Raw genomic sequence first — 14,028 nt, 5'->3', positions numbered from 1 at the left:
CTCTAAAACTGGAAATAAAACCAGCGCATTTTTGTGTAGTTTAGGAATTATGGAAATAATGCACAGTGTCTGTTGAACACAGTGCCTGCTTCATAACAGCTACTTAGTAGCAGTAACAGTAGTTGTTACCACAATCACTACGGCTACTATTTCTACTAAGTAATGAAACATGTAGATTAACATCATAACAAAAAGTTTTAATTGCATTAAACTGCATTTTAATTTAAAGTTCCTTATATTTCACAATTCCTTTTCTGGTAAAATTTAAGTTAATTGTAAACCAGCTGGCAAATCTCTACAAAAACTTTTTTGCAGCAGTTCAGAGAATGGCTCTAGACCACAACTGTGTTCAAATTCCAGTTCTGCCTTAAAGTACCTATCTGAACGTAGCCCACAGTTTCCTTATCTATAAAATAAAAACAATAATAGTACCTAGTTCAAAAGGTTGTGAGAACTGAATGAGTTAACAACGTAAATGAAACTCTAAATAGTGCCTGGCATAAAATAAACATTCGATAAATATAGCTATCATTATTATTATGCCAATACACTATCAGTAACATTATAAATCATTATATATACTAAATGATTAAATAGATTCAATTTTATTTGAAGGTAAAATGCAAATAACTCGGTGTTTTTCTAATTATTAATGTGAACTATAGACTAGTCTTCTATTAGGTTGAGCCATATGAACTGCTAATATGCAACTACTTTTGACCTATAAAAACAGTACTTTTATATGATTGAAGCTTGTAGCTTTCATCCCAACCTCTCTGATCATTCCTCTAAGCATGCTGATGGTCTCACCCTAGTGTGCTCCAAGGTTTGGTCCTCAGTGTCCTTCTCACTTGGGTCTCCCTAAAGGTTCATAAGCATTATTACCATGGTTTTAACCTAGGACTGGAGATCTAGAGGTTTTATCTAGCTCATAGATGCATTCTGTTGGCCTACATGCTAGTATATATTCTGGAGATTTCACACACACATTCACAAACGCCCACTCACACACTAAAAATCTGCATTTCTGGTTTCTCTTGAAAAACTTGATGATCTGGCAACACTGGACAAGCATTACCAAAAGCCTAGCCTGTCTGGAACTAATTGGCAGCTACCCTTCAAATGGCAACGAGCTCTCCATATTGCTAGTCTTCATGAGCTCTACTCTTCGCTCATTTACTAGCCCAGCCCTTAGGCATTCAAATTTTCAACTTCTAGTTCCACCTACCAGCAATATCCTGATAACTATAAATCTCCATCTTCAGGCAAGACGCAGATCCAATTGCCATCACCACCTATACCTGTGTGTCCCACAGACGCCTCCAACGTAAGAGGTCCCTCACCACCTCTGTTCTCCTGGGCTCTCTATTTCGGATGTTGACAACAATCAAACAGGAAGCCAACCCAAAAATGTCACCTTTACTACTCTCATTCTCTCACCTCCCATTTCCAAGCAATCACTCATTCCTAAATATTTACCCCCTAAAAATCTCAAGTCTATTTCTTCTTCTCCTGCCCCATTACCACTGCTTTAATCCATCCAGGGCCTCATCAACAATCACAGCTATGTATCTAAAGCCCATGTCTTATTCTGTCTCTTCCCTGCTGAAAATCCTGCTTCACTGGCTCCTCACTGACCTCAGGATAAAAATATAATCATTTTATATTAAATATATCTGCCTCTGCCTAACTCTACAGCCTCACTTTCTCCCCACTGTTCTAAGAGTACCAAACATTTGCAGCTTGTGAACATACCAACAGTGTCCTATTTCCATACCTTTGCACAAGCTACAACATCCCTCCGCCTGACTAACTTCTGTTCATTCTTCAGAATTATCCGATAGACAAGAGAAGGACGGAGAGGGGCAGAGAGCACCTCGTGCCAGACAACTTTTAATTTTTACATTATACACTTCTGAACAATTTGAAATTTGGAGAGCTAGTATGATTTTAAATTTTCATTATTATAAAAAGAATTACTTGGTAACAAGAATTACCCTTTTGTGAAGCACTGACTGGTTGCCTCTCCATTAGTTAGTGACCTATACGTATTTCTCCTACTACAGTATATTTCACATTACATTTTAATTACATCTTTCATGCCCCTGGACATCACTGCCCATGTCTTAGGAACCTGTATACCCTCAGTTCTGACCACAGGGAGTTACACACACCACACACACACACAATGAATGTTTGAACTCAACAGCAGTATAATACCAAAGCTGCTTTTCACCCAATGTCGATCCAGAATCTATCTATGCAAACAACTGGCTGGCAGGAAAAGGGATCATTTTCTGCCCTTGTTCAAAAGAAAAAAAGAGCCAGTTCATAAACATTAATAGGCAAGTATTTTCTTTTTAATATCTCTAAAAAAGAAAGTTATAGTTTTCAAACCTTTTTAAATCTCTAACATGCTAGAATTGTAATTTCAATTACTGCCTTTTTAAAACTGAAGTTAATTTAAATTGACTTTGTTTTGAGAATTTTATGGCATCTCTTTAAAATTGGAGCTATTCTAAAATATCAAGTTACCAGAGCTGTGAATCACTGTAATGACAAATTATCTATTGTTTCAGGGAAGAGTATTCTCTTCCTGGCACCAATCCTCTTTATTATAAATAAATGATGCTTCAGAATACAGGATACATAGGACAGCTAGAGATTTAAACCATAGTAAAAAATAAAGGTGATAGGTAATAACCCACCAACATATATTTCCATACACTTGACCTTTATTGTTTCAACTGACCATGCTCCAGTCAAAGGCATGGATCCCACCCCACCCCCCCGCACTCCCGTATTAGATCCCATCCTCTCTCGCCTTCTCAAGGACACTGATCCAACAATTCTCCCCTCTCCCGCATCATCAATTTTCCTTCATTAGTGAATCGCTGCCAACAGCATAAAAAACATGCTACTATTTCTCTTATCTTAAAAAAATAAAAAACTCCCTTGTTCTCATTCTCCCCACCAGCTACTGATGTATTTCTTACCTTCCCTTTAGTAGAACTAGAAAGCACTGTCTATATCCCCACCTTAAAGCTGCTCTTTTCAAGGTTACCAATTGTCTCTTAATTGTTAAATCCTGTGATCATTTCTCAGCCTTCATCTTACTTGATCTATGGAGAGCACAGTTGCCGACACAGTTGCTGATGCCTCTTTCCTCCCAGAAACACTTTCTCTTGGTTTCCAGGGTACCAGTTTCACCTCCTCCCATTTGGATGCTTCTTTTCAATCTCTTTTGCTGGTTCTGCCTCATGTCTATGCCCTCTAAACAAATGTTGGAGTGCCCCAGTGCTTATTACTTGGACCTCTTTTCTCTCTACCCTTACTCTCAAATTCTCATGACATTAAACACCATCTATATGCCAATGACTTCCAACGTTATTTCTCCAGCATGAACTTTCTCCTGAACTCTGCATTTCAACTGCCTACGAGACATCTCCATCTGAATGCTTGATAGGCTTCCAAAACGTGCTTATAAGCATGTCCAAGGATAAGTTCCCAATACTCACATCCCCTAATAACCCCCCCAACACACACACACACACACAAACTAGTTCCTCTTGCAATCTTCCCCACCTCAGCTAATGACAACTCCATTCTGTTGCTCAAGTCAAAAATTTTGGTGTCAGCCTAAACTCCTGTCTTTCTCTCACATGTTACAGTTCAACCTTCAAAATAAATATAATAACATACAACAAACTATTACTTAGCAATATAAAAGGAACAAACTACCAGTACACACAACATGGATGAAACTTAAAAGCATTATGCTGAGCTTAAAAAACAAACAAACAAAAAAAGCCAGACAAAAAAATAGTACATACTGTATGATTCCATTTACGAGAAACTCTCCAAAAGAAAAATCTAATTTATAGTTCAAGTAGACTGGTGGTTCCCTGGGGCCAGGGGCTGGGGGTGGGGACTGACTGAAAGAATAATAAAGGACTCTTGTGGGTGACAGACATGTTCTATTATCTTGAGTGTGGTAGCAGTTATGAGTAAATGAATTTGTCATTACTCACTGAACAAAATCAATAAAATGGCAGAGGAGAAAGCCAATAAACAAGATAAATTAGTAAAATATAAGTAAGTATTAAGAGAGTGCTAAGTCCTGGGGAGAAAAAAAAATTAGCAAAGAAGAAAATGAAATGTGCACATTTTATTGTATGTTAATGAAACCTTGATAAAGTTGATTAAATACATATACACAATTCAACCTCTTCTTACTACCTCCCTAACCCCACTGCTTTCATGGGAGCCTCCATCATCTCTCTTCTGGATTACAACAGTCTCCTAATTAGTTTTCCTGCTTCTGTCCCTGCCTCCTACATTGGCCAGAGTGATACTGCTTAAAAATACTATGTCACTCATCTGCTCAAAACCCTCTTCTGGCTTTTCATCTCAATAAAATTCAACATCCTTACTGTGGTGTGTAAGGCCTCACATGACGGGGCTCTCTGCTACTACCTCTTAGACCTCCATCTCCCACCACGTTATCTGCATGGTTAGCTGCACTCCAACCACAGCTGGCCTCCTTGCTCTTCTTCAAACAGGGCAAGCACACTCTTTGGCACTACTGTTCCTTCTGCCTGGAATGATGTACTACCCCAAACCCCAAAAAATCCTGATAGCTTGTTCCCTCACGTCCTTCAGGTCTTTCACAGAAAGGCACCATCTCAATGAGTCTTTCCCTGGCCACTCTAAAATTTCAACATCTCCCCGCCCCCCCCCACACACACACACACAACCTATCCTCACTTCTATTTCATTTTCTCTTTTCCTGCTTTATTTTTTTTTCTCTCCAGGACTTAGCACTCTCTTATTTACTTATAGTTTACTAATTTATCTTGTGGTTTTTTTTGCTAGCTCCTCTACCGGAATGGATGAGGAGAAATGCCAAAAACAAAATCTGTTTTGTTCATTATTGTATCCTCAGAATTTAGAATGTCTAAAACAGATGTTGAATAATTGAATGTGTCTGAACAAATTCTAGCTTTTCCTTTAATAATTGATAGTAAGTAGAATTTGTTTTATAGATGCACCAACTGATCATTTGGTTTAAAAAATTCTGGTATATTAAATAAAAAACTTAAATACATTTAAACATATGCTAATGTATATCAGCCAAACTTGCTTTCAATTATAATTAAGAATATAAGAACTATCAGACATTGAGAACTTTTTATCAAATTTTCAAAGATTTTCTTATAAGGACTTATGAATGTGAAATAATTCTCATTATTGCCAAGAAATATATATGGCGTCTTATCGAGTTCTTTAAGAAACTAAATAAGCTCATGTTGCCTGAGACTCCCATAACTATCACAGTAGAAAATAATCAATATGACAATCTCAGAACTAAGAATCCATTTTTAAAATGCATACAACTCTTATTTATCCTTGTCATTTAAATAATTCATTAAGGGAATTGCTTGTCTTACAAGCAGTCCACATAAATCTGGTAGTGTTAAAGGGGAGATGGGTTTAACATAAATAATTTAAAAGTAAAGCAGGAGGTTGAGGTGCCTTTGCTCTAGAGGTCTGAGTCGCCTCTCCTTTAAACGGGCAAACGATACAGCTTCTGGAAGTCCAAAGAAGGCGTCTCCCGAGTTAACTGCAGAGGAGAGAATTCCATACTGCAGCCTTCACCTGCATCCCGCAGCTGTTACTTGAAACACATTCAACTATTCAACTTCATTCAAGAAAAGAGTTGCAGCGTGTGGGCATTACCTGCTTTAGTTCATAGGCAGCATTATATATTTAACCTAAAAATAAAGGCCTTGGGCTTTCATAATAAGGTTTCAAATGTTTTATGAATTGTATGAAAATTTCAGGAGAACATCATTAGTTAACTAAATAAAGAATTCGACCAAACACAGTAAATATTTTTAAGGATGCTCTTTCCTAAAAGCATTAGAGATAACACTTTTGAGTACACTGGTTTGTCTTTACTGTATATAAACTGCATCTTTCATCTCTATGTGTCAATTTCTTAAACAAGACAATGAAGAAAAATAACTGCAATATACTATCCTAGCATAGGATAATAGCTGTCTGAACATCTCGTATAACATATCTGGTCACTGTGAGACTTCATAACCAAAACAGTTTTAAGCTATAAATTCATTTAATACTTATTTATCTTGGTATACCTAGCATCTATCACAGTGCACTATCACTTGTAGTTCAGAGAAAGTGCTAACATCTCCAATCTTATCATTTCTAAGTTTCTTGAACTGCTTTAAACATAAAATAGGTTATTCTGGATAGGCAAAATAACAAAAACATTAGTAGCAAAGCTAACAGATGCTCCTAATATAGGAGAGGTACATTAGGACAGGCTCATTAAAATTGACTTTTATTTGCTGGCTCAGTTTTCAAAGCAAGATGAAATGCGAATGATCATACAGTACCTTACCCTTTCTACCGGTGAACCATAGCATGCAATGCCGAAACATAGCAGTGGCAGATGGCATTGGTGTTATGAACTATAAAAAGGATAATAGCAGAGAAATGACGGCTGGCAGACAAGACACAGAAATGCAGATGAAATGAAAGCAAACTTGCAGTTCTTGAAGCAAAGCAAAACCTTTAAACCCAAGGTTGCCACTCGCTTCAATTTACTTCACATTGTGAGTTTTACACGGACGAATACTGCGACCTCCACAATCAGTCTTTAGACTCTTCATGCAGAAGCAGAACCATACTCCTGGATAAAGAAGATCAGCAACCTTCTGTAAGCACAAGCCAGCAGCAGCAGCAGCCCATTACTCTCTCCCTTCACTGATTTTTTAGCCTGTAAAATTTTAATCTCCGATTGCAGGCAGATCCACAGTCGTTTCAAACAGAGCTGTATCCACTGCAGATATAAATCCCTGCCTAACCTGCAGTACCACTTCCTCCAGAACATTCCCGTGCGCTCGTTCATGCAGGATCAGTTGCAAAACCATTCAAGTCATCCAGCAAACAACCCAAAAGAGAAGGAAAGCAGCAGTTGGGACTATGAAGAGAGAGATTCTCTTCTTTCAGCTCACCCTGGAAATGGAAGGTTTTCTGATCAACAGTTATTGTGAAGGTGCTGTCGTCCTCATCGTCTATACCAATCACAGCTCCCTGTGAAACAAAGAGCAAAATCCCAATAAGGCAAACAATGACGTCAGCAATACTCACCGCTGCTAGAGCCCCGGAATGCTCAACGCACCTACGACACTGAACGCAAGCCAGACACACAAAAGGGGAACCTGAGACTCTAGTTTGGGTGGAGGAGGAAGAGCTAAAGCAGAGGGGACAGCAGGGCACTGCAGTACTCTGCATGGGAACTTTCTACCCTTGCTTAAGGGGCATGGAGGTGGTGGGAGGGGGAGGGGACAAACAGAAGCTTCAGTCTAGCATCTGTTGAAGAGCCTCTCACTGAGCCTTTCTGAGCTTTAGACTGCTCTCTAAAATGGGAGTCGGAAACTCCACCTCACCAGGTTGTTGTGAGGCTCAAAGAGGGCAGGTGACTCTTCAGCCCGCTGCTGCTGCTGCGTTATACTTGTTAGTGCACAAATGCCAGGTGACACTTGCTTCAAAACACTGTCCCAATCACCTCTTCCAGGTGTGCTCCCATAACCATTTGTACATGGCTCTGCTACTGCACTTGCCCCATTATTCTGTATTTGTTTATTACGTCTGCCTCCTCCCATTGAATTGGAAGTCAAAGACTATTTTATTTGATACATGACCCTCAAATACACACTATGTGTTTTCTAAATAAAAACATGAACACCTCTCCAAAAGAGGGGCCTGCGTTTATAAATTGTTTGTTTTTTGTACTGAACTACATGCAACCTATTAAGAAAACAGAGATTAAGAGAAGTGGGGATATGCAAAATAGTCTACTGGTCAGTGTCCTTGAGAAATAAGTGTCTTTAGTAGTCCAGAGAGAAAAGCTAGAGAACATGGGATAGGTAAAATGCCCCACATTGGTGACAAAGCAGCAGTGTGCCACAGACAAAACTAGGACCTTCAAAATAGGGATTGAAAAGACTCAAGGAGCCAAAATACCTAATCCCATCAAAAAGCACTACTCCTATCCCAGGAGGATTAGGTAACAGCCAAATATTTATTTATTTCTTCTTGGAGGTGGTCTAGATGAACCCCAACTCTATCCAAATTCCATCAACTTGAATTATCTTAATTATTCCTCAGTCTCAGATGGGGTGGGGATTTTTATCCCTATTTTCAGATAAGGAAAGTATCTCCAGAGAGTATAATGACTTACCCAAGGTCACACAAAGAGTAAATAGAAGAACCAGAACCACTGTCATGGTACCTACCTACTTATTCCATGACAGAAAATATAGACACACCTCAGTGGGTAAGCATGTGTGAGAGTGGCTCATTCTGGTTAACTTAACTTTGTGGTCAACTGAGTTAACCTTCTAATTTATATGTTAAATATTTGCTGAGTCATAACTAAATACAAAAGTACGTGCTAGATACAGCTCTTGAATATAGTCTAATAGTCCCTGCCCCTCAAGGCACTTATATTCCAGTGGAGGGCATAAAACATTCAAAGAGGTGAATATAATACAAAGCAAAAAGTAATCTCTACATGGATGAATTCTGAAAACATGCTAAATGAAAAAAGCTAGTCATAAGGGACCACATGTTGTATGACTGATTCCATTTATATGAAATGTCTCAAACAGGCAAATTCATAGAGACCAAGAGCAGATTAGTGGTTGCCTAGTGCTGGGGCGGATGGGAGGAGGTGGGGTAAAAGGGGAAGTGACTGGTCATGGGTATGGATTTCTTTATAGGATGATAGAGACATTTCTAAAATTGATTGTGGTGATGGTTACACAATTCTGTGAATATACTAAAAACAATGAATTATATACTTTAAATGGGTGTTGTATGGTATGTGAATTATATGTGAACAAAGCTGTTATAACTTACTGCAATCTGGGTCCCTTTGCAAAAATTCAGCGGTTACCTAGTTGACTCAAATAGAAACCTCTAGGTCAGCGGTTCTCAACCTGTGGGTTGCGACCCCTTCGGGGGTCGAACGACCCTTACATAGGGGTCGCCGAGTACTCGTATGTGGGCGTATCTGCATGTGGGCCTGGAGACGGATAGAAGAGCGGTGTCTCGGTTCCTAAGACCATCGAAAATACGTGTTTTCCGATGGTCTTAGGCGACCCCTGTGAAAGGCTGAGAACCGCTGCTCTAGGTTCTATATATGTTCTCCCTCATTCCATCACCACAAGTTGTGCTCATTCTACCCCTGAGCTATAATCTCAAATTCGCCAAATCTTCTGTCCTATGAATTGCTACTGCCCGAACTCAGGCTTGCTTCTTGCTTGATAAAGCAATCTATCTACCTTCAGTCTGGCCACATTTTAGTCCACAGTCCTTGTTATTGCCAGAGTAATATTTCTACAGCACAGACTCTTATAGGAAATCCAGATGTTAAAAATGTTCCTTGGCTCTCCATGAGCTATTAAATAAAGTCAACATTTCTTCATAATGCCATCCTAGACAGTTTAAAATCTGACCCAACCAACCTTCCACTGTAATACTCAACCCCTTACTCTTCACTGCACAGACCTCATGTATTTAGCCTCAACATTTCTTCCACACACTAAAAGTAAACCAAAACAACCCCACCAAGCAATTTCACTTTTTATATGCTTCCTCAAGCTCAATTCCCCACCATGTGTTAAACAAAAGCAGAACCCCACATCTCCCCTAGCTACCACCTCCTTTCTCACTGTTTTCACTGAGGAGCTTTTTGAAAACTGGCCATGCCTTAACCTTTCATCTGCTACTGCAATCTAGCTTCCTTCCCTACCAGTGCAACAAACTGTGCCCTCCCAGGCCCCCAGAGACCACTTCACTAGTCTTCGTTTTATCACACAGCACCACTCTGAAGCTTTGGACCACTTCTTTCTTGAAATTCTCTCCTTCAGCGGCTCTTAATTTCCTAAGCTGTGCTTCAGAAACATCTCTACCTAACTACCTCTGACAAGCTGGTTGGGAGAATCTTTTCTGGTCCACTACGCTTCCCCTATCCTCTACCCAAACGCTTATTTGAAGACTTTGGAACCTAGCTATCAATCTCTCACTCCAATCAGGTCTTCCATTCATTATCCTGAGCGTTTTTCAATGTAGATGCACAATTCATCTGACACCTGGCCTCTCAGTTTCTTGATTTGTTCAACTCAAATAAACTTCACTGCCATTCTCCTTCAGTCCCTCATTCCCACATCAATCCCCAGACCTGCATGATCCCAAATGACAGCCATCAGCCCCATGTGGGTATTTAATTTTTAATTATAATTGTTTAAAATTAAGTAAAATTTAAAGTTGTTCAGTCATACTAGTCATACTGCAAATGCTGAATAGCCACCTGTGGCTAGTGGCTATGGAACCAGACAGAGCAGATACAGAACATTTTAATAACTGCACAAAGTTCTACTGAAGAGCAATGCCCCAGACCTTGTCATCACAGAGAACTAAAGCACACTGAATAGTCAATACTACCAGTTACTGAATATTTTCAATGAGCCAGGCATTATGATAAGCATTTTACATATACTATATCATTTGAAAACTTTATATTAAAAGGTAATGTATACACAAATCATAACTGTACGGGCTCAATGAAGAGAAGCTCCCCTTGTAACCGTCCCTAATCATTAGCCCTGCCCTCCGTCACAAATACAATCCTTGCTTCTAACATTACAAATCAGTTTTATCTGCCTTTCAATTTTATACAAATGAACTAACACCCTATATTTTCTTCTGTGTCTGGCTCCTTTCACTCAACGCAATGTTTATAAAATTCATCAATGTTGTTGCATGTAACAGTAGTTCACTTTTGTTGCTATAAATAGTATTCCTTTGTACGGATATCCATAATTTATCAATTCCGCTGTAGATGGACATTTATGTTGTTTCCAGTTTTACGTTATTAGAATCATGTTGCTATGACATTCTTATTCATATCTTTTGTTGTAAATATGCTCTCATTTCTATTAGATACAAATCTAGGAGTGAATTTGCTAAGATATAGGATATACACATGCCGATTTTAATAGACACTGTCAAACAGTTCTCAAAAGTGGTTGTGCTAAGTACACATCAACCAGTGGTGTACAAAAGTTTCAACTGCTCCACATCTTCACTAACATTTTTTTACTTTAGTCATCTGGCAGGTGAGTAGTGGTGTCTTATAATGGTTTTAATTTACATGTCCCTGATAACTAATGAGCTTAAGTATCTTTTCATGTTTGTTGGCCATTTGAATATCCTCTTAGGAAATAGTTCAAGTCTCTTGCCCATTGACAAGACAGGAGTATCATTTTCTAATTATTTGTAGGAGCTTTTGCTATATCCTGGATATGAATCCTTCACTGGTTATAAATTAGGCAAATACCTTCTCTTACCCTGTTGCCAGAGTTTGGACTCTCACAATGACATCTTTTCATGAACAGCTCTTAACTTTCACGTAATACAATGTATAGCTTTTACACTTTATGGTAGTGCTTTCTGTGTCCTCTTTAAGAAGGCTTTCCCAATGCCAAGGCCATGAAAATATTCTCTATGTTAGCCTTTACATTTGGATAGCAGGCAGAGTAAATCCTCCAACTTTTTCCTCTTGGCCTTTATAAATTATGCATCAACATCACCACCATAGTCATAACCAGTTCTCTCTAGAATAGCAGGTGAGAACAAGTCACCGTGTCTACTGGAGTCTGTTGACTGAGAAGGCAGGAATCAGAGGTGGGTATTCTATAAATTTTAGAGTCAGTTCAAGTTACACACACATGGGACAAACTGGGATTACCAATTATTTAGGTCATTTTTAATTTTTAATATTTTAAAGATTTTATTGGGGAATTGGGGGAGGGGAACAGCATTGGGGAATCGAGGAAGGGGAACAGACAAGTTGCTATCCTTTTGTTCTTCAGTCTAGTTGTAGAGGACGTTGCTTCACTGGCCCATGTTGGTATTATCATTGCGCTCTTCCCAGGTGAGGCAGATCAGTTGCCGGCCACTAGACAGCCACTCACGGCGGCTCACAGCAGCTCACGCCGGCTGCTGGCCACTCACGGTAGCTTATGGCAGTCCCACTGTAGCCTATGCCAGGCCAAGCTGTTGTTCACCATCTTAGCTGTAGAGGGCACAATGTCACTGGCCCTAATGTGGGATCTGAACCGCGGCCCTGCTGCTCAGAGCTGGCGTCCCAAGCCAGCTCTTAACCAACGCGCCACTTGGCCAACCCAGGCCATTTTTAACTCAGTAATTGTTTATAGTTTTCTGAGTAGAAGTCTTGCCCACCTTTTGTTAATATTTATTCCTAAGTAATTGTTTTTGGTACTATAGTAAATGTTCTCTATTTTTAAAAATTCATTTTCTAATTACTAATTGCTGGTACATTGAAATACAATTTATTTTTGTAAAGTGACCTTGTATTCAGTAATCTTGCTAAATTCACTTATCAATTCTAATAGTATATATGTAGATTCTTCTGAATTTTCTGTATGCTCAATTAAGTTGCTATGAGTAATAAGTTTATTTCTTCTACTCTAATGCCTTATATTTATTTTTCTTGCTTTATTCATTGGCTAGGACTGCCTAAGACTGCCACTAGAGTGGCAGACAATGTTGAATGTAAGTGGTGATAGGGGGCATCCTTGTCTTGTTATTGGTCTCTTTCCAACTGTCCACTGTAGCTATTTAAAACCTTCTCTACTTTCCTTGAACCCCCAACAACAACATAAGCAGTCATCAGGTAGGAACCCTAAACCTGCTATGCCTTTCCACCTAAAGACTCACCTGTATCTATACCCATTCTTGCTTCCTTTCCACTTGTCATAATGGAAAATGAACTCCACCCCATCACCTTTCTTCAGATCTCTTTACCAATTTTCAATGTTTCTCTCTCTCTACTGACTGTTTTCCAACTGCATTTACACATGCTCAAGTCTTTACCCTCTTTCCAACACAACAAAAACTATCCTTCTCAATTATACATCCTCATCTAGCTATTGGCCCACCTCTCTCATTCCCTTCCAATCAAGGCTATTCAGACTTGTACAAGCCTTCTGCCTAAAATTTATTTTAACTTCCCATTCCTTATAGGGTATGTAACCAAATCAATGGCTCCTCTTCACCTTCAAATAAATAGGTGATCATAGGACCTGGATGTTGGCTTGGGACAGTTCTGGATTATTCCTGTTGTCCTGGGATAATAATGAATAGAACCCCTTTTCAGTCTAAAGAGTGTCCTGGCTTAGAGGATATGATCACTCTGCCATAGCCTAGCCTACAAGGCCTTCAATGATTTGCTCTATGCCTACTTTTCACCTCTCATCAAATTCTACATGTAGGCAGCTGGAGATTTGCCCACTGCTCCAAGCTGTCTTCCACCAAATATCCTGCCTCTCCTTTATCTGACTTTATACTACTTATTTTTTACATCTGGTAAAGCAAAACTCCCTTTGCTAACCCATTAATGGAATAGTATTCTATTATTAAGCAAAGTTCTTTGTATGCTAACCCATCAAAATATCAAAGTTTTTACTTCAGCCCTGCTTTTATGACCCATTGTGCCAACGTAGGAATATACAAATATTATATATATTTGTATCTTTCAGTGACTCCTCGTGATTTTTCTTCTGAAGGTTTCAGGTTCTGTCAGTGCCTGGGCTCATCAAGGTGCCTGCTACTCCAGGGTCACCCTATCCAGGTCTCAGACAGAAAGTAACTGGAGATGGAGTCTTGTGCAACTAGATGAATTTCCTGACTTTCTCTCTTCTTCTTCCCAGTATACACAGAAACATGCTATAGACATGAATCATAGTTCTGGTACCAAAGACAGAAAACACTTTGGCTTAAACAAACAAAAAATACCAAGTCTGGCTATTTTAGGGCCAATCTCCCTTTGCAAGAAAAGTGGGCTGGTAAACTGGCTCCAGAGATGATAAAAAAGAATGACTCCTCTGGGACACAGATTGCTAACACAGC

The 14,028-nt window shown here is 39.2% G+C and overlaps 1 protein-coding gene across 10 annotated transcripts in view; it reads right to left on the bottom strand.

Annotated features, from left to right (window-relative positions):
• The window catches only part of OSBPL9 (oxysterol binding protein like 9), a 108,974-nt gene extending 101,852 nt beyond the window's left edge, over positions 1–7,122 (bottom strand). For 6 of the 10 annotated variants that reach the window (XM_019625936.1, XM_019625938.1, XM_019625937.1 and 3 more), the window contains exon 1: positions 3,118–3,277. In XM_019625936.1, the coding sequence (XP_019481481.1) occupies positions 3,118–3,262 (145 nt within the window). In that variant the 5' untranslated portion in view covers positions 3,263–3,277. Of the gene's footprint in view, positions 1–3,117; positions 3,278–6,893; positions 7,009–7,043 lie in introns of those variants that run through there. The other 4 variants (XM_019625949.1, XM_019625945.1, XM_019625948.1 and 1 more) reach the window with 2 other exon arrangements.
• Between the last annotated feature and the right edge of the window lie 6,906 nt (positions 7,123–14,028).

This window comes from Hipposideros armiger, unplaced genomic scaffold, assembly GCF_001890085.2.
Source record: "Hipposideros armiger isolate ML-2016 unplaced genomic scaffold, ASM189008v1 scaffold_646, whole genome shotgun sequence".
Lineage (NCBI taxonomy): Eukaryota > Metazoa > Chordata > Mammalia > Chiroptera > Hipposideridae > Hipposideros > Hipposideros armiger.
The sequence above is the reverse complement of the archived record's forward strand: the minus strand, read 5'-3'. Positions and strand labels throughout refer to the sequence as shown.